The sequence below is a fragment of the Elaeis guineensis genome, chromosome 4 (genome assembly GCF_000442705.2).
Source record: "Elaeis guineensis isolate ETL-2024a chromosome 4, EG11, whole genome shotgun sequence".
NCBI classification, from domain to species: Eukaryota; Viridiplantae; Streptophyta; class Magnoliopsida; order Arecales; family Arecaceae; genus Elaeis; species Elaeis guineensis.
In genome coordinates, this window is record NC_025996.2 from 14,195,765 (window position 1) to 14,216,598 (window position 20,834).

Consider the following 20,834-nt stretch of genomic DNA (forward strand, 5'->3'; position numbering starts at 1 on the left):
GGTTGACTAGTATTGGAACCTATCCGACAGTCTCTAGGAATTCCCAAGCATTAGCAAAGAAAGAAGCCTACTTAAAGAAGGCTGCCAAGAGGGACTCTGGACCATACAGAAGCTACGGCAGAGTGAGACAAAGGATAAAGCAAAACATAATGCTTTCAATGAAACAACACATGTCTAGAGATCTGAAGGTGACGAGTTGAGGATTGGAAATTCTCGCTTTCTCATGGCTCTTACTACTTGCCTTCTACTGTACCTCCGAAGCCATACCTGACGACCTTCTATCTAAAGTGTGGCCTTTGGATGGTACCTTTGCTGGCTAGTCTGATAAGCTAGAGAACTCTGAAATAGTTGTCTTCTCTGTTTGCATAAATACTTTCGAATCTATTCTTCATACCCAATGTCATTGGTATTATAGGTTTCTGGCTGTCAGAAGTAATATAATTTATTATATCTTCTTTTAGCCTCTACATTTTTCTTTATGAGGGATTTGTTTATTTAAATGCCTTTTTGTTTACATGTTCATGCAAGTATACAAATGGCAAAGCTATCCTGATTATAGAGTTCTATGATTTTATAAATTAATTTGAACCACTAACAAGGCCCTTGCTTGATGTAGTTGAAATCTAACTGAGTTTGCTAGAAGTGCTATACACCAACACGGAATTTATCCCATCATGGATTGAGGGTTTTTAGGATCCCTTAATTGTCTGCACATCAGGAAATCCAAGGAACATTGCTATTAAGTGATTACCCATAAATATATGTTTGTCTTCATGTATTCCATTCTCTGTTAATTCTGATTCAGGCTCTCATCCTCCATAGGTAAGTTCATTAAATCTCTGTTTTCCATTTGAAACATTTGTTCATCAACCTCCTCATGAATTTCATTGAGGGCCTATATTACAATTGTTCAATGTTAAATGATTGAGTGGGAATTATAAATGTCTTGTGCCTTAGGGAAGAGGCTCTACATCATGAGACTACACATCTTGTAAAGAAGATCATTTGAAATTCACATTGTGTACCATTTTGTTCCTTTTGTTGGACACAGAATTTTAGGCTTGAATGTCTCTTCAATAAATGAAGGTTGGGTTTTTCTCAATAATTCTTAATATTGACTATAGTTTGTGATTTCATTGCCAGACTCATGTATGACAGCATATTAATTGACACTTCAAAATCTGAACACTAAATTATAGTGATGGTAAGCCAAAACGTGCCGCATTTTGGTGTTTTTGCTTCAAGGTTTAAGTGGCTGCACATGCTAGTCGATGCCGAATGGCACATACCAGATCATGCCAGTATAAACATCAACAAGTGGTCAGCATGAGACCTGTTATATCCCTTTTTTATTTTTAAATAATTAACTTTAATCCCTTTTTGTTGTTTTGTAATGGAACAACAGAACATGTGCTATACTAGCATGCCTCGTGCCAGTGTGGCACTTAATTCCTCTTTCTGCATACATGTGGGATATTTTTCTGGATCCTTACTTGCAAAGGTTGTTACAACAGACAAGTCTAGACACAACATTTATATCCTCTACTTTGTTTTTTCACATGGCTTAGTTGTTCTAAACAAAGTGCAAGAAGTTTTGCATCTTATGATGTGAGTCTTATCTTCACCTTACAACTTTGCTTTTTTTTCTTTGTTGGATCATATTATCATAATTAGTCTTCATCTTTATTGATGCTTTTTCTTTGTTCTCTAACACATTACTTTTTAATCCATCCTACTTAGTTTGTCCCACTTTATCTTTGCAAAACTTGTTTTATTCATCTGTGGTCTACTTGTAGTCTCCAACTCTAAATTCTCTTGACCACCTTGTTCTTTAGAAAAATTGTTTATAATTGTATCAAAGGTTGCTATTCAAATTGTCAATACTCAAGTATTTTGCAAATGATAGCCCTTTGACAACATATTGTTCCAACTTTGCATTATACAACTTGGCTTGACCATTTGATTACAAGAGATCATGAATTCAAGTTGACTTAAATGTGCAATCAAACTTAAAGTGGCACTTGTTATCAATTAACACCAAATAATGTTGCTTAAGGGTTAGGCTTCAGTTTCCATTTATTTTTTGTAACTATTATGGATTGACATTTTTCATTTTGTTCAGTAGACATGTCATTGTGTAACTATAGAGTCAATGATATCATTCATCTCTAACAATATGATCATACATTGGTTATCTAAATATGAATATGGCGTGATTCCATGGTCTTTTATTATCATATGGTTAACATATTCTTTAGTAATTTAATGTTTTTTACTATGAGTTACTGGTTCTGTATGTGTTATGATGAAGTTAATGACGATCTTTTTCTGAGGCATGTTTAGTTGTCTGGAGATATTTTTCAGCAGCACGAACTTAAAGTTGTAATTGTCTTGTAGGAAATAGTTTGGCATTTTATGTAGAGAGCTTAAAGTGGATTTATCAACTCAAATACTATATATTCGTTATGCTTCAGAACTAGTTTGATTGAGTGAGAAAAGTAACTTCCTGTTTTAAAACATAGGCAGCAAAGTTCTTTCACTGCATAGGTAGGTGCATTGGAGTTACAATATTGATACTGTGATATAATGTTTCTTTTCAGGCTAAGGCTTCTGGGAGAACTCCTGAAGAATGTCAAAAAATGGGTGATGAGATCGGAGTAAGCTGGTGTTTCCTATGCAAATACTTGAATGCCAAATCAGATAACAGATTTTAACTCCTTAATTTTGAGATCTCAATCAGGCTATGTAACAGATTTTAATTCCTTATTTTTGTGATGTCAATCAGTCTATGGTTCTTAGACATTACAACAACATACTCGCATCATGCAATGCTTTGGACTATCATGACTTCATCAGCTCATCTGTGAAGCTACTAACCGATTTTCCTGAAGGTTATGATTGAGCTTACACTATACTAGGCAATATCATGCTTTCGTTATTTGTTCTATCTGAAAATTAAATCAAGATTGCAAACTTTCAGTGTTCAAGGAGTGTGTGGAAACATGGAAGGCCATAGTTGTAGATGAGTTTCAGGATACAAGTTCTATGCAGTATTGCCTTTTAAGGATTCTAGCCTCTCACAAACATGTAACTATTGTTGGAGATGAAGATCAGGTGAGTTTCAATTTGATGGGTATTTAACTGTTGTTCTTGGAGGATTTCTAGCTGTTTTTTCAAAGAAAAAAAAATATTCTTTGAAATTTTAGAGTTCACATTTCTAAAATCATTTAATTTCTAATTGTCTTTCAGTCCATATTCAGTTTCAATGGTGCTAATGTTTGCGGATTTGACTCCTTTCGTAGGGATTTTCCAACTCACAAAGAGGTCAGTGCCATATAGGTTTTATTTCATTTATGCTTCTCCAACTAATGTGGGTACCAGACTTCAACATTGATCATCAAGCTTTTCTCTCATCGCATATGTTTTGATTTTTTTTTTTTCATATTGACAATTGTAGATTAGATTAAACAAGAATTATCGCTCTGCACGATGTATTGTTGAGGCAGCTTCTTCTCTTATTCACAACAACATCAAACGTTGCCATTTTAAGCAAGTTGAAACTGACAATTCCTCTGGCTGCAAAGTATCCTTCTCTGAGTTCTGGTTCTTGGACTTTTATGTGTCTATATTTTGCTTGATGTTCAGAATTATCATAATATTATATTTGACTTGTTTGGTCCCTCACCGTATCCAGATTACTGTTAAGGAATGTCATAATGAAGATGCACAATGTGCATTTGTTGTTGATAAAATCTTGGAAATCACTTCTGATGACTCAGTTGCTAACTCATTTGGCAATGTGGCAGTCCTTTACAGGAGACAAGTAAACTCTCTTTTTCCCCTTTTTTTTGTTGGGAGCTCATGGATTTCTTGCATGATCTATATTCTATATATGTACAATATTCTTATATCATGCAGATTACTGGCAAAGCATTTCAGATGTGCTTCCGCAACAGGAAAATACCCTTCAACGTTCATGGAGGGGCCTTCTACAGGAAAAAGGTTGCCATTTCTTGCTTGACTTTTTACTATTTGATAAATCTCATTGGCCATGATCTGGTTTATTTGATCCACTGCTTTAACTCTTGTATTTATAAGTCCCATCGAGTGATGCATTATAGCAAGCAACTATATATTGTGATGAAGCCAAATATACCTTACATGCTCTGGTGTCACAAGCTTGTCCTAATCTTAGCCTGTTTTATACATGTCGTTCTAAACCAACTTGAGGCATGATTGCCAGACTAGCTCATATTGATCGCTAGCTACGTCCTAACTAATTTTGCCTATTCTCTGTGTGTGTGTGTGTGTACATATCTGTCCATTTTATAGTGTCAGTTTTTGTAATAGGCTAACAATTGATATATCCACATGCTCAGTCTGCATGCCTAATGGACTTTTAACTCTAGTAATATGATGTCCTTGATCATTTCTCTGCTTCTTCGAAGCATTGGATCATATTCTTTTGTGTCTATGACTGAGATTTATTTTGATCCTAAAAAGCCATATCACTTGGAAGTTTTTATTCTACCAATATGATTGAATTCTTGTCTCTGTAGCAGTTTCGTATAATGATTTAGAGAATGCAATATGTCCTTGACTAAAAGTCCTGGGAATGAAAGTAAATGTCCGGAGAGTTTGATCTAATCCTTTCAGTAGTTATATGATCATCTAACTCTTTTATGGCAGATTTTATTGATGATACTTGCACATTTTGTATGCACACATCGATGCATATGTGTGCAGCTGTTAAAAGTTTAATTATACAATCATTTAGGAAGAGGTGAATGCTTAATTTACTTTGACTCGCATCTCACATTTCTAATATCTTATCTGTCACCATATAGCTTCCACAGCCATGGGGATTCTAGGAGTCTGAAATTACATATATGACTCATTCATTGCTCTCATACCATGTTCTATAGTCGTTTGCTTTCAGTGTTTTTCATGTTTTGGATATTATTGACAGTAAAATGCCTATTGCATAATGCATTAGTACTAGCTAATATCTTCCATTCCGTATGATCTAATAATTCCTATCTTCAAGGCCTGCAGTGTTCGCTGAAACTGATCCAAAACTAAGTGAAATTTTCAGTTTTGATCAGTTTCGGTTGGTTTTCGCTGAAACTGACCAAAAGTGTAATTTTTTATTTTTAGTTTTTTGTTTCATGAGTTAATATGTATAATTCTATCTAGAATTCATCAATTCAATTCAACCACACATTTACTTAGGCTCTAGTGATCTAATCCACATTATTTGTTATTATACTTTATTATTTAAGTGGTGTCGATGCTTTTTTTTTTTTTTTGAGTTGTAAGCAACACTGTGATATGTAGAACAGTAGAGGTAAAGATGTTTGTGCATGTCTAGGAGCTTTGATGTTATTTTGGAGAGTGAGATATGTAAATAATTTTTTATGCTTGTATAGTTGTTTTATTAATTTATGCATGATTAAGTGATTTCTGAAATTGTACTCCCTATATCACTACATTCATGTGATATGATTAATGCATTAAGCTTCAATGAGATTTAATTTGAACCTGAAACTATCCAAATACTATCAAGTATGACACTAGATGACTTCAAGTAAAATAAAATGCTGTGAAACAAGTTGTCTTTTTTTTTTTTAAAATTAATTTTTCTTTTTTAACTGAATCTGAAACTCGGAGTGAAACTGCTGATTCTAAAATAATATTCAGGGGGACTGAAACTGAGTTCTAAAACCTCTCCTACCTTGTTTTGCAATTTGATCACAATATGTATTCTTTCTTCATCTTGTTGTGAGGTGCCTTGAACTGTCAGAATGCATAGTCTTAGCATCTATAGTATCCTTTGAATATAGAATCTTTTGAAACTTCTATTTCATATTTGTTCCTATGTTTATAAAAATGACCAACATGATCACTTGTAAATGTTAAAATTTACAAATCAGGTCAATACAAGGAGGATTAATGGGGTGCTTGTTTTTATTACAGGTAATCAAAGCAACAATGGCAATTCTCAAAACGACATTACCTGGTTGTGATGATGGTCCATTTCGTCAAGCCTTCAAGGCACTTTTTCCTGGTGATAAAGAAGAAAAGAAAATGGTGTTTTCCCCTCTTCACCTTCTTGCCTATCAATTCCCTTCTGCTGCTATATTGCTGTACTCCGGCCCTTTGTCAGTGGTTCCTTTGCTTTATCAGTTTTCTAATTTTTCAGCTTTTGTTGGAGTTGTGTCCTGCAGGTTGTTGATTATGTTGAAAAGATATCCTCAGCTAGGAAATGTAGCTTTTTCTCAGCTGCCAGTGACATCTTTGGTGCAAAGATCTCGGGTACCTTCAAAAGGTCTTTTATTCCATTTAACATAGTACTATGTGGTAGTGCAAAGAATACAAAGAATTTCTGCAGATCTGACAACCTAAGCATCATTCATTTTAATCAATTGACATTATAGCCTTCTTGATGAAATCATAGTGATAAAGAATGTGAATCCAATGTCATAATATTTGTCTAGAGTTCCATTCACAGTTTAAGAAGGAGTACAATTAGAATCTTGAAATTTGATGCTTGCCTAGTAATGCTGCCGACGTCAGCAGGTGGGAATTGGTCATTATTATATGCTATAATAAACTAAAAGGAACTAAATAATAACAGAAAAATTACAATTAAGTAAAAGGCTCTTTTCTATGTAAATCTGGAACATGGTCATATGTAGGATGTCAAAGATCTACATCTCATTGGATTCTTTAGTTCACCACATCTATCAATTTGCATTGTGATAAGATATGTATCTGATTGTACTTGTTGCTCTAAAATCAATCCCAAAGTAATATAGATAGCAGAATCTGAACCTGATCTAAGCCAGCTTTCAATATGGATTTGTCTGGAACATTTCAGCGGCAGTGTGTGTATCAAATGATTGAACAACTGTGATGAATTTACTCATGATACTTAGTTGACATTCATAACAGTTATCTAATGAATTATGAGTTCAATGGATCCTATTCAGTAGAAAGATAACTGTTTGTTATCAGACAATCACTTATTCATAAACCTTGTGTAGGGATAAAAGTTTTCATTTGCTCATAGAAAACTTTTTACGTGTTTAGGCTAGCCGACCAGTTTGGCTGATCCAAGTGGCCTGACTAACCTACTAGAGCTTGTGCTCGACTTTTCAGCCCAAAAGCCAATTGGCCTGATTTTTATGAACCTTGATTAATCTGGGCCAGGCCTGAAATGAGATTTTTGGTCTAAAAATAAACAAAGCTTGGTTTGAGCCTGGCCCAGCCCGAAAAATTAAACTGAGTTGTGTCAAGCTGGGGCCTGGTTTGGGTTGGTCTGAACCTAAGCTTCAAATCCTGGGTTTGCTTCGAGTCTAGGCCTGACCCCTCACTGTTGGCACCCTTATTGTTGTATGTAAATAGACAGAGGGGAAGAGAATTATGGTACACAACTGTATTTGTGGTCAGATTTGACTATTCTAAATTCAAAGTTGGTGTTCCAAAAATGAAGATCTAAATTTTTTAGGTTCATATTATTGCATCTAAAATGTGAATATGGGCTTGTCCTAGTGGTCACACCCCTTTGCTTAGCGACAAGAAATTTTGGGTTTGATTCTTGGTTTGTGCATGCCCAGAATTTTAACCATTGGTCCTTATACTGCAGGTGGTCTCTGTCCCTTTCACTCTTTTTCTATAATAAAAAAAAAAGTAAAAAGGTTTATGACATCTAAAATGACCATTAATAAAAAAATGGTCTTTCATCTAGCAAAAATAGGTAGGACAAACAGAATTAACGCATAGAAAACAAATTTCAATTGTCTTGGATGCTTCTAACTCATAAATCACAGGAAAACATTATATATGCTGTGTCAGCTACCTGTTTTGGATGACATGATGCATAGGCATGGCACTTCCATTTTGGATCTTCATTTCGGACATTACAATAATTTGCCTCTTTCATTACTATTTTTGACATGGTGCAAGGTGCTTCCTTTTCTTTTTGAGCTTTACATTTCCATTTTGAATACTGTTTGTTGCTTTGCCTTTATGCTTCTACATCATTGTACTCAATCCTGTACCTGTGGTCACAGGACTCAACTTACCCAAGGACGTAAAGTTTTGACCACCCTAGACATGCTATCCAAGCTTGTAAGAAGAGTAAGTAACAAATGGTTTTGTACTTCCTATATATATATATGTCTGTATGTCTGTATGTATGTTCTTCACTGACTGACAAAATGCTCTGCATTATTTTAAGCTCCCGGTATGATTGAATTGAAGAAAATTGTAATCATTTATGCATGTCTTAAACCTTTTTGTAGAATAACAATCAAAGAATCAAATCGACCTTCACTTCTATTACATCGTATAGTCGACCCTTTTAGGGTTTATATGCGATGTTCTCAAGAATGTTTTAAGATGCTGCACTAAAACATGATTTTCTTTTAAAAAAAGAGAACTAAAAATTGAGGAGCACTTTCATTATAAGAAAACAATGTAAGCTTTAGTTTAACAGGAGTGGTTATGTTGAGCTGGATGTGTAACTAAACTTGATGGGCCGGGTTTGTGCTGTGGTATAACAAAGAATGTAAAATTTCATTAGAAATGAGTGAAGCCAACATGGGTGACTAAGGTATCATGATGTGCATCAAGGGCTCAAGACCACTCTTGTGGAGTAGGGACTGGACATGTTGATCTGAAACATTGAGAAAAGACAGCAAAAAAGCTCATAGCAATATGTAAAAAGTTTTTCAAGAAAGCTCACTTTGACAACATGGCACTTATAAAGGAAGATAAGGTCAACTTCTGAAAATATGTGATTAAGCATGACTATATGTATCTTTTTTTTTTTTTTTAATGGAAACTACCACATATAATCAATAAATCCTCTTCTTGTATTTCATGTTATCTTGGGAACAAAAAAATTTCTAACTTAGCATAAATATGGGAGGAATTTGGGAGAACATCACAGATTAGAAGTAAAGAGTGGAGAACATCAGGGAAATGCCTACTTTGTTTGTTTACCTGGTGGATGATGAGAATGCTTTCAGTAGGAAGCTTCTTGAAGTGCTTTAGTACTTGGTTTAGAGGCTACTGGATTCAAGAGCTTTCATATGGAAGGATTTATATTCAATGTCATTTTTGTCAATATTTAGTGCATAATTTTAGAATTGGCAGCCAATTAGCCAACATTGTGAGAAATAAGAGTTTGCACTTTGACCATTGGAGTGGTTAAGAACCTATAGGCTCTTAGGATAGGTAACACTAAAGTCTGGTGAACTTAGCTATTGAGAGATTTGTCCAAGAAGTTAAAAAGAGATATTCTATGGATAATGCCTTTACATAGTACTTGGTGCATCATAAAAAAAGGCCAATTTAATCATAACATTTTGTCAAATCATTTTTGTTTTCATGTAGAATTTCAAACAGGAAATCATCTATAACGTGCATATACTCGTTCTTGAGATTTGTTGAAAACATTGGAAATGGTCTGAAAAGTATAATTGGGTCTAGATTTAGAGAAAATGAAAGCTATAACTTGTTAGATAACAATATTCTAGAAAGCAGTTTATATGACCACTCTTTCATAGATATATGCAGCTCTATAGCTCTGCCCTTTGCGGTGCCTAGGTAGTCTCAATGTGCAACCAGGCTGCAAAATGACCCAAGCAGCTTGCGTTGCAGTTCAGGCAGTATGCAGATCAAACAAAAAAAAAAAAAAATGCAAGCCATCTGAAAAAAAAGAATGCAAGTCTAGCAATATGTGATACCCCACCTTCCTTGCTTCCTCTCCTCCCTCTTCCTTTGCTTCCTCTCCTCCTCTGCCTCCTTTTCACCTTATCATTCTCCTTCCTCCTCTTCCTTATCTTTTGGCTCTCCTCCCTCTCCACCTTCACCATCTCTTTTTCCCTCTCTTCCTCTTCTGCTTGGGTAAATGCAAAATGCTAATTGTATCCTGGCCCCTCACATATTGTGGCCGCATTTTAGAAGTTTAAAAGGTAATGAGGCACGCATGATTAGTACCTATAATTTCTTCTTTTTATGTCAGCTAGCTAGTTTTGGACCTGTTACTATCCTTATTGCTTTGTTTTTTTCTTTTCTGTTTTTTTTTTTTTTTGTTTAATATTTCTTACTGCCCTGACTGTATGTAAAAGTCTGTTCTTTGCCTTTTGTTCTCCTTCATTTTCATTAGAGCATCATCATTTTGCACCACACCACTGGTTTAGCATGATGGCACCACACTACTGGTTTTGTTCTCCTTCATTTTCATTAGACCATCATCATTTTGCACCACACTACTGGTTTTGCATGATGGCATCAGTCCTTATTTCTCATTAGTGCTTCATGATCTCTCATTTTCTCAAGGAAGAAACTTGGCATGCAAGGTATTTTTTTTGTCCATCCAATGCTCATTTTCTTTCAATTGTTTAACATGAGTATACTTGATTCTTCTTGTTTAAAAAGTTTAATAGAAATTCTTGTCAGTTATCTTCTATTGACGACTGAAATCATTAGACATATTGTCATGCAGCTTTATCTTTTGATAAAGTTTGTATTATCACCAATTCATGGTTATTGCCGGTTCTGCCAGGAACAATCTATCTCGGTGGTCATCTCTTCTGTGGCAAATATGTTACCTCAGGTTTAATTCTTATCGTACTATATTCAAGTGGAGAACTCTGTGCCTTCATCTGATAATTGTCATGCATTGGCATCCAAAGATACATAAGTCTGCAATATAATTTACATATGGCATGCTAAAGTAGACTACTTTATTCATTTTTTAACATAAAATGATGTTAATTGCTTTTGGTAGAGATAGGTATTTTTATATAAATCAGCAACTTTTAATTAATTTATAGAAATCTATGCATTAAACTCTCCTAGATATAAGTTCTATGATTGTTTAACATGAACATCACATGGTTCCAATTAATATCAAACAAACTAACATTTCTCAGTTATACTTACACATTGAAGAAGACAAGTATATTTTAAAATTTAGGTGAAAAGCATGAATCAACGTGTAACTATAGTTGCATGATAAAAAAAAAAAAAGATTATAGATGCTTTCGCATTGTTGCTACTCTGAGGAGCTTGTGCACTAGCAGTGCCATATAAATTTTATATGCATATGATTTATCTTGATTATAACCTTGGCTTCAATGTTGAATAATAATCTTTAGTAGTTATCACGTCTAATTTATAGACCACACCTAATATTTCAATACATGTAACTAGGAAACAAAATCAAAGAGTTATAGATTAGCTTGAAATGAAATAAGGTGGTTCATTTTGTTCAAACATGGGCTTGAAGAATCACTGTGTATAATTTGTACTATTGCATATTTATTTGATATACATTGATATAGGCCAATACACATGATGTAAGCCATCACAAACTGTGCAGAGTATGTACCTGTTGCACTGAGTTCATGCTTGCAATAATGCACTTGCTGTTGTTAATGGTACAGTATATATCAACTATACATTTTCATGCTTTGAATGCATCAGCTTTTCACTGCTTCACAGATCTTGCATTATTAAACGTTTTGTCAATATTATGTAATTTCTGTTTTGTTATGCTTCCAATTGGTAGGGATTATGAACCTGTCATCTTACGTGGCCTCATATGTACTGTGTCATAATCTGCAAAAAAGCTTAACGGTGAAGTAAGATTATTTGAGTATTGTTTGCATTAATCCATGCTCTCCATTAACAACCACCTGACACAATGTCATATAACTGTGTAGCACATCTTGCTTGTTTTTGGCCCGTTGTTTGCAATGCAATACAGATATTGCCAAGTTCTTTCCCTCATTTTCCTATATTTTCTTGTAAATTGCCTTTTTTCTGTGGGTATGTTCATAACTTCTGTCATTATGGTTTTCTGAACTCTGTTGGTCTATTGAAAAACTGGGTTAAACACGATGTGCTTTTTTCAGTGTTCATGTATATTGTCTTGAAGTAATACAATTGTGCTCATCCGATATTTCTTATGAGTCATCTTTTTTTCCTGTTGCAAATTTAGATATTACTTTTTTTTGTAGAAATACCTTCTTGAACAACGTGCAGTTGTAGATGTGGAAGGGGGGAAGTTGCTGAATGAAGACAATGATATAAGATCGGTAAGTCATGCTGCAAGCTTGTCTATTTTGCACATTCAATAAATATTTTTTGTAATATGTAACATACTATCTTGCTATTTGCTCTGTATTTCTTTTTTGCTTCAACATTGGATGTTTTCTAATCTGATAGCCCAACTAATAGATTATGGATGCTGCTATATGAATTAAAATATAGCTGGGTCATGCCTCGAAAGAGAACACATAATACTTAATTTTAACGTCTTGCTTTACTGACACATCAACAAAGAACTATTTCTTGCATACCTAAGCTGCATCCTTGTTTCAAGTAGAGATAATTTAAACTCTTAAACTTGATTTCAGTAGATGAATTATGGATCAATTTGTCATGTGTTTCTGCCCTACCAATGAGTGCCACAAATTGTTCCTTATGGTGCTACTGTTTGGTATTACTAGCACGGTAGCAGCCAAATTACTGGAATGTGGCCAGTACCATGCTAATATCATGTATTGGTAAGACATTGGCATGGTATACGTCATGCCAGTTGGCACCTTAATCGACAAAACAAATCCAACATTTCAATAATGTTGAGCAATCATCTTAAACTTGTAACTTGCATATGCTTATTTTTTTTAAGAAAATTAAACAAAAAAATTATATAGATATTCTTTAAATCGAATTAAAGAAAAGAGTTAAAAAAAAAAAAAAAAAACTGCACTCTGCAGCTGTCCTAGTCACAAGGTGGCATTGTACACACTGGACCTTGCTGTGCTAGTCGTGTTCGCAGACACGTCACAAGGCTCAAAACTGAGCTTGTATTGGTTCATATTGATACAATTGACACACACTGGCCAGATCTAGATCGGGCTGAGATGGATCTGTATGCTCTATATAAGGGGTTAGCATCTTATCTTTGTACATGCTACTTATGGACCAGCATGACATGATATCTTGACTGATGATCAAGCAGCACCTTAACAAGATCATGTTATTTGTACAGAACTAATAATTAATACACTTGAATGATGACTGAAAACTAATGTTGGATAAATTGATCTCTATATGTGTAGTTAGACTTTTGTTTTCTCATATATCTATACTGAAAATTTGAAATGGTGCATGATGGTACTCTATCATGCCACCTAATACAGTGGAGAGCATTGTGCTACTAGGCAGATGCCAGTTCACAAATCTTGCATAATGGTAGCAACTGCATCATGTGTTATTTTATATATGACATGTTATGTATGATGCTGATTTAACTGGAATAATAAGTGAATAATAGGTAAGATTTTAATATTTTGTCAAAATGGAAATGTTGCAGCTAGAACAGATCTTAGTTATAATATTTAATAAGCTTATAACAGCTCAAGGTTGAGGTTTTTTAATAAGATATTTATAAGCCTGTAGTTTATATGATATAGGCTTTACAATTTTACATGATGCTATTTAATACCAATTGATGTAATGTTGCTCAGCAGGTTCTTCAATACCTGATGGATGATGTGTCCGCATTCTTGTCCACACATTTTGACAAGAGTAAGATTGAAGAGAAAGGCTGTGCAAGTATACTTAAGGCTTTTATAGATTACATATCTATCAGAGAAACTGAAAACTTCGGTCTCGAAGACGAGAAAATGAGAACGCTGTTACGCTGACTACTATTCATCAGGTTAATTTTCTGGAAGTAGCCATATCATTTCCTGCTATGTTTGCAATAGGGATTATATTCTTTTTTTACTTAAAGATTGATAACATACCTTTTCTTTTGCAGTCAAAAGGTCTAGAATGGGATATAGTTTTTATCGTGAAGGTATGGCCTGTAACACATATAGTTACTTGATTACTGTTAAGATCACTCTCTTATTTTTAGACTTAGGGCCTGTTTGGATGTTCGGTCCCAAAATCCTATTAGATTCATCGGTTTGGACTAGTGCAACTAGAAAAAAAAAAAATCTGGGCTAGACGTAGATTCCCAATATCCAGGGGCCTTTGGAGTGCGCTAGTCTGAATCCCATAGGGAGAAAAAAAATGACCTGGTAAGGTCATTTTTTTCTCCCTATGGAATTCGGACTAGTCCATATAATAGATAGTCTTGGACAGTTGTAGACATAGGCTTTAGCCCAGTGTCTAATTCAATGTTTTTTGATGGTTGTTTTGGCCCAACCTACGAATCCTTTGGGATTTTGGGCCCAACTATCTAAACAGGCCCTTAAGGTTATTCTTGTCCATATAGATTATAACTTGGACAGTTTCCAAAATGGTTTGATAGTAGAAGAAACATAGTACTATTTCTTGTGGATATATCCAGTAGAATTACTGTCTTGAAAGCTATGACATAGGGTTTACTCCATAAAGTATACTGTCAACACTAAAATAACATGTTTCTGAAATTTAAGTAATATGCAATACTACTGTTGTGTGATTTCACTCTCCTCTGTCTCACAAGCCATTGCATTTGTCATATTTGAAGGTGCATTGGGGTTTTTGGGGATTTGTCCTATCTAACTTTAGCCCATGAGAATAACATTCAACCTTTGTGTTCCATGATGATGGTGCTTATTACTAGTGAGAATTTTTCTACAGTGATGCCATACTAGAAGGTTTTAAGTGTCACTTAAATTTGATTAACTGTGCTATCTGGAAACATGTCAGTTATAGAGTTATAAATGTGGAAAAATATGCAAAATTTATGTGTGAAAAAAAACTCTGGAATTATATAATAGCTTAAACTTTTCCCCCGAGATTTTTTTGATCCTCAAACTAGCTGTTGCATTTATAATGCACATCTTACCCAACAAGTCAGCAAATCATACTAAACAATTTAGAGCTTGTGCCTGACTGGTGACCACTTTCTTGACACATTGGGCCACTGGGCCATTACTAGGGAATAAAGTGCTCATCTGCATCACATGAGAAAGTCATAACTCATCAGCATGATAGAGTATACCTTCATGCTGTGTATTCTATTGGCCTAATAGCAATGCATTTGAAAGCTATAGGAAATGATATGGACTGATAGTAGCAATATACATTCATACCTAAGCTTCAAATTTCCAACTGGTGCTTGTCCAAGCTTTTGACAGCTTTGCTTTCTGTTTAAGATGATCTGGAACTCTTCCTCTTTGAATTACTTCTTTTGACTTCACTAATTAAAATTTGAGGACACTATCTGCAAATCGGACATGTTAGGATTAAAAAATAATCATCCTATGTCAGCCAAACATTAGAAATAAAGGTAATTTATAATACATTAGTTTCCTATTTTCAAAATATCATAAAGAATGGTCTTATTACATAATTAGAATCAGAATTTGGATACATTATAGGGCCTTTTAGAAGATTCCAATTTCCAGCAAGTGGGTTCAAACTAAGATGCTCTGGTGCTGATTCATATTATCAGCATGTCTTAAAATACTAATTTTACCATGCTAGCTTACTTGAAAAGGTAATAGTCAATTCATGTTGAATATGCAGGATTATAAGGAATTAGTGCATTTTAGGATTACTTGAATTGATAATAGAGGCTTGTTAATTTCACATATTGCCTTTAAGTAAAATAATCTGTAGTTATTATTGTCAGGTATCTCCATTTTTCTGTCTTGCTGAGTCACATACTTGGTTACATCTGAATCTGATTCTCGTGTTTGTCCATGCAATACTGGTAGTTAGTGGTCGATGGTTCTTCTTAGGTAAAACTGTTCTTAGTAATCTTTCTGCATGGAAGTGATCGTATACATGGGCATTACATAATTTGTCATTAGAATGACAGAATTATTTTGTTTCATTCTTCCTTCAGGCCAAGTTTTTAAATATATACTGTCTCTAGCAATTATATGTGGTTAACATTCCCATATTTGTTTCAAAATTTTTGATCATTTAGTAAGGTTTACAAGTTTCCCCCTTGTATGCCACAGCATTGTGGTCCTGGTTTCATTTATAAGGTGCTACCTGGTTTAAAATTGTGAAATTTAACTGACTGTAAGCAAATAAACTGAAATTCCTTCTGTAGGCAAATGAAACTGAAATTCCATTGTTGCATGAGTTTAATGGCAGTGTAAAGGAAGGAGCAGCAACTCTGGAGGTAAGTGTCTTTTTTTCTCTTTCTTTGAATTATTATTATTATTATTATTATTATTATTATTTTTATGCTTTCTATCCATGCTTGAATAAATTTCTAGGAGGAGCGTAGGCTGCTATATGTTGCAATGACTCGTGCTAGGAAGAAGTTGTACATATCTCATGTTATTATGGATTCTAGTTGGCAGGTGGTGCTAGTTTTTATTTTATGATATAGTATGTGCCTGATGTGTGCGCTTTACCTCTATCTCTGACTTCAATTTTTGGCATTCAGTTGCTGCAGCCTTCACGGTTTCTTAAGGAAATTCCACCTCACCTTCTGGAGATCCAGGTGCTTAGTTTAGTTGGAAAAACAAGCAAATCCATTGACTTTTGTGGATGAGTTTTTTAATTCTTTGTTATAGGTCTGCTATAAGCAGTTATACATCAATATATTTGCTCTGAGTTTGCCGTTCAGAGGCATATCCATCTTGTTCTCCCCCTTAAATTGTGAGAATTCAATCTGTTGTTATTTCTGTTTTCATTTGTTTTGGAAACTCTGCTAGGGTGAGGCAATTTCAAAAGAGGTGGGAATATTGTCCAGTAGAACTATTTATTCTAATGCATCAGAATGCGAATCATCACCTGAAAAAGTTCATCAACATAGTAGGAAAGACATAAATCTTTCAAGTGTCTCAATGGAACTAGATGAGACATGCCTCGGTAATGATTTCTTGAAGAGGTATTTTGCTTATAATATCAATAAATACTTGGTCTATATTCCCATGTTTATAATGCTTTTTGGATTCACAAATTTATCACATGTTTCTATCTTTTAGGTTTAACATCGAAGAAAGATCAATTGTCTCTTATTTATTCCATCAGTGGGCAAAAAAGCAAGCATTTCAACATCCAAAGCGGTTGCTTGATAAGGTAGCTTTTATTTAACTACATCAAAAGGTGGTTGCTTGATAGAAGTGAACAAATTTTATGTACTATCTAAAAAATTATATTACTTATGTCAGCCGTGTGCTATACTTTATAAACCTCATATGAAGAGAGTTTTTGATTCTGCCCATGCTAGAAAAATTGCAACATTGCATTATTGTAATATTTTCCCACATTTCATTTTATATTATGGTGTCTTTTCGCATCATCTTCATTTTTCTCTTTTCAGAAATAAAAAAATGAAAATAAAAATTTTTGTTTTTCTAAATTTCTGAAAATATAAATATGTTTGTTATAGTCAATTATTTTGGAAAACATAAACATGGCAATAGTGGTAGAAGAGATGGTAGTAGTGAGGGCAGCAATGGAGGTGCCGATGTTGTTGGTGGCGGGCGTAGTGGTATGATGGAGGTGGCAACAACTGCAGTAGCGGCAAGGATACTAGAAATGTGGTAGACTAGTGGAGGAGGTGGCAGCAATGATGGTAGTGGAGATGCCAACTATGTGGTGGAGATCGGAGACAACGGTGGTGGCGACGACAATATAACAACGATAGCAATGGTGGTGGCGAGGGTGTTGGCTATATGGTGGAGGCGGCAATGATAGCAGTAGTGGTGTAATGAAGGCGGCATTAGTGGTTTGGGTGTTGGTGGCTGCAACAAAGTAGGAGGTAACAACTGTAGTGGTAGCGGAAGCGATGATGGTTGTGGTAAAATTTTTTTTGAAAATATTGAAATTAAAGATTTCTTACTTGAAAGCTATGCCAAACAGGCCTTAGCTATCATGATGCTGGAATATTGTAACATAAACAATATGTTGGTGCTATTTTCTAAAATTTTTAGTTTTTTTGGAGTGTAATAGTTCAAATGTGGGTTGCCTTGAATTGCAATTCATAGATGGTGATTACCCATATCCAGTTCATATCTTAGGTGCACCATTATCCAATCCATATTTTTCCCTTTCCCCTTCAAATGATACCTCCATGCAATATGCTGAAGATTAATTTTACTTAACATTGTTAGTGCTTAGTCTATGACCTACAAATTCCTTTAACCAGATACTTTTATCCTTTGGTTTCAGGTCAGCTTTGTAATTGATGAACGTTTAGGAATAAGACGTACAAGCACAAGGTTTGCTTTTATCATATTTTGGTTCTTGTTTATACTAAATGATAAGTTTATACTGTTTTCTCGTTAACTGTTAGAGCTCTAATTGCATATTTACTGATTTACTTAATTACTAATATTCTACACTCTTTTAATTGATATATGTGTAATCTCATGCATTTATATACAAAGTTATAACGATAGTCTGGTTCTTGTTGAATGTCAAGAATAAACAGCTTTTTCTTTTGAGACTTGGAGGGGCTAATCTCCACCTTTGCTATCCTATGTCTACCTCACCCTTGGGGGTTTACTCCAATTGGAATTGAACCACCAACCTCTTATCCATGTGGCCAGAGGTGATATCACTCAGGCAAGTGCTTAGTGGTCTGAGAAATTATATATTAAATCTCTTCTCTTGTGACCAATGTCACACATATATAGTTTTATCATGATTGGGACCGTCGCTTGGGATGGGGTAGGATAGTGGATTGTCCCATTCCATGCTATCCCTATGCCTTCTTCCTTATCCCTTGTGGCTTCACTACACCTTTATCTTAACATTTTCATCTTTGCCACACTTGTTTCTTTTTGCCCTTTTTATTGCCCAATGTTTTGAAGCAGACTCTATTTCAAGCCTTATTTCTATTTTTTGACAAAACTTTTCTCTTTATGCTTCCATAGCGTGCATCAATCATATTATACCACCAATGTTGGTTTTGTGCACAAATTAAAATGTTGGAGAGTTGACATTAGCCACATAGCGAGCTATGAAAAGAAGCTCAGTTATGACATGAATTCTTCTTTGGTTCTTGACATATCCTACTAAAAGCTGATTTCTCTTGTTAATCTTAACTTTTATTTGATATGTAGAATTCAACAAGGAGGCACAAATTTAGTAATTTGAAAGTAACAAAATAGAGCCATAGTTGCAATATTTGCAAGTATTATTAGAGAGCTTACAAGTTTCTGGGAGTTGGAGGGGAGAGAGGAGTTTTAGAGTGCTTTGTCAACTCAGGTTGTAGGATCCTACAATTAATGGCAATGCTAGATTCAGTGTATTAAAATAGCTCTGCGTGCCATCTTTCTTCCTAAGGCATGCTCATCTACAATTCAGGTGCTCATAGCGATAATACCCTCTTTTATTTTTTTTATAAAGCATATTGGTCATACACTTCTAGTATGAATACATCAAAAAAGGTCAGAAAAAAGAGTCTCCCAAAATGCCCACAGAATGTCCCTCATATTAGTCTACACAGCCTCCCCAGTATGCTCAGCCACATAGGAAGCCACCCAGTCAGCAGCACTGTTGGCTTTGCGGTAAACATGGTGAATGTCGAAGGAGATGCAGTCCCTTGTTAAGCACCAAATATCATGAAGTATAGGATGTGCATTCGTCCCGGGCGAATACTACCGAAGCCAAGCAATCACGGTAGCTGAATCCCCCTCCACACCAACCTTTCAGCTCCAAGTCTCAATCTGGCGAAAAGAATGCCGACTTAGGCCACCTGCAGCTTAGTCGATGGAACCGTGCTCCCAATAAGGTGTGTTCCTGCCAGCAACCACGAATCTCGAATCAAGACCGCGTATTATAAAGCCCACTCCCCCTTTGCGCCTCTAACGCTGTCATCAAAGTTGACCTTTAGGAATCCGGGGGGTGGGGTCTCCAAGTGGTGAACACCACTCGAGTCACTATTGAAGCAGTTGAGGGGCCCTAGATGTCCTGGATGGTCGAGGTCGAACCATGCGATGAGCAGCCCATGACCTCTGTAGCCTGAATCATCACTGTTGCAAGGTAAGTCTCGCCGTCTGCCACATTGCCTCGAAGACTCTTTTGTTCCTGGCCAACCAACTATGATAAGCAATATAAGCAGTTCAGATCCCCATGGCTCTGGATGAGTCAGACTTCATACTCTCCAGAGACCCTCCAAGAAATGCTGGGCTGGCTCTGCAGGAGCCAGAACCACCTTAGGAAGACCAATGATCTCCCAAACTTGTCGTGCTTTGGGACAAGTGAAGGTAATGTGGTCCACAGTCTCCTCCCTATCGCATCTAGGGCATGTCGGCGCAATATCTATGCCTTTGGCACTCAAAATGGCTCTGGTCGAAAGGCAGTGCCACGCCACCTTCCAAAAGAACAGACTAACCCTCGGGTGTATTTGCAACCTCAGGGTATGTATGACCTCCTTTGAGAGCAAATAAACACCAAAAGACATTGACACATCAAGGCATCAACTTTGAAGGGGCAATAGATCAAGTGTCTCGAGTGCCAATTAAGAATTAAGGTAGGCTACAATTTTTGAACCTTACAACATTATTCAAAGTACAAGGTAGGCAAAATCAATTGTTCTGCATACAGTGATAAGTTAGATACAATTAGGGGTGTAACCGAGCCAAGCTTGAACATGCTTGGGTTTGAAATAAATTTTGAGCTTATTTCGAGTTTAATTCTGTTCCAAACCAAAGAGGAGTCTAACTTATCAGCCTGAAAATCCCATGTCATGCTAGAAATTAGTTCATGATATGTATCTATGTGTGTGTGTGTTTATATGTATTATGTACATGTTTATATATGTGTGTGTGTGTGTGTGTGTGTGTGTTAAAATAGAGCTAATGTATGGGTGCCAACAATAGCCCCTATGTGGTTGGTCG

The 20,834-nt window shown here is 35.4% G+C and overlaps 1 protein-coding gene across 1 annotated transcript in view; it reads left to right on the plus strand.

Annotated features, from left to right (window-relative positions):
• The window catches only part of LOC105043881 (ATP-dependent DNA helicase SRS2-like protein At4g25120), a 34,539-nt gene that overhangs the window by 5,584 nt on the left and 8,121 nt on the right, over positions 1 to 20,834 (plus strand). The window contains 22 exon segments of the mRNA XM_073255611.1: positions 2,601 to 2,657; positions 2,786 to 2,891; positions 2,981 to 3,114; positions 3,250 to 3,324; positions 3,458 to 3,583; positions 3,695 to 3,823; positions 3,919 to 4,002; positions 5,977 to 6,090; positions 6,228 to 6,328; positions 8,076 to 8,142; positions 10,577 to 10,627; positions 12,036 to 12,113; positions 13,554 to 13,689; positions 13,692 to 13,744; positions 13,847 to 13,885; positions 16,085 to 16,156; positions 16,254 to 16,340; positions 16,427 to 16,483; positions 16,698 to 16,873; positions 16,971 to 17,064; positions 18,160 to 18,181; positions 18,184 to 18,209. Of these exon segments, the coding sequence (XP_073111712.1) occupies positions 2,601 to 2,657; positions 2,786 to 2,891; positions 2,981 to 3,114; positions 3,250 to 3,324; positions 3,458 to 3,583; positions 3,695 to 3,823; positions 3,919 to 4,002; positions 5,977 to 6,090; positions 6,228 to 6,328; positions 8,076 to 8,142; positions 10,577 to 10,627; positions 12,036 to 12,113; positions 13,554 to 13,689; positions 13,692 to 13,744; positions 13,847 to 13,885; positions 16,085 to 16,156; positions 16,254 to 16,340; positions 16,427 to 16,483; positions 16,698 to 16,873; positions 16,971 to 17,064; positions 18,160 to 18,181; positions 18,184 to 18,209 (1,884 nt within the window).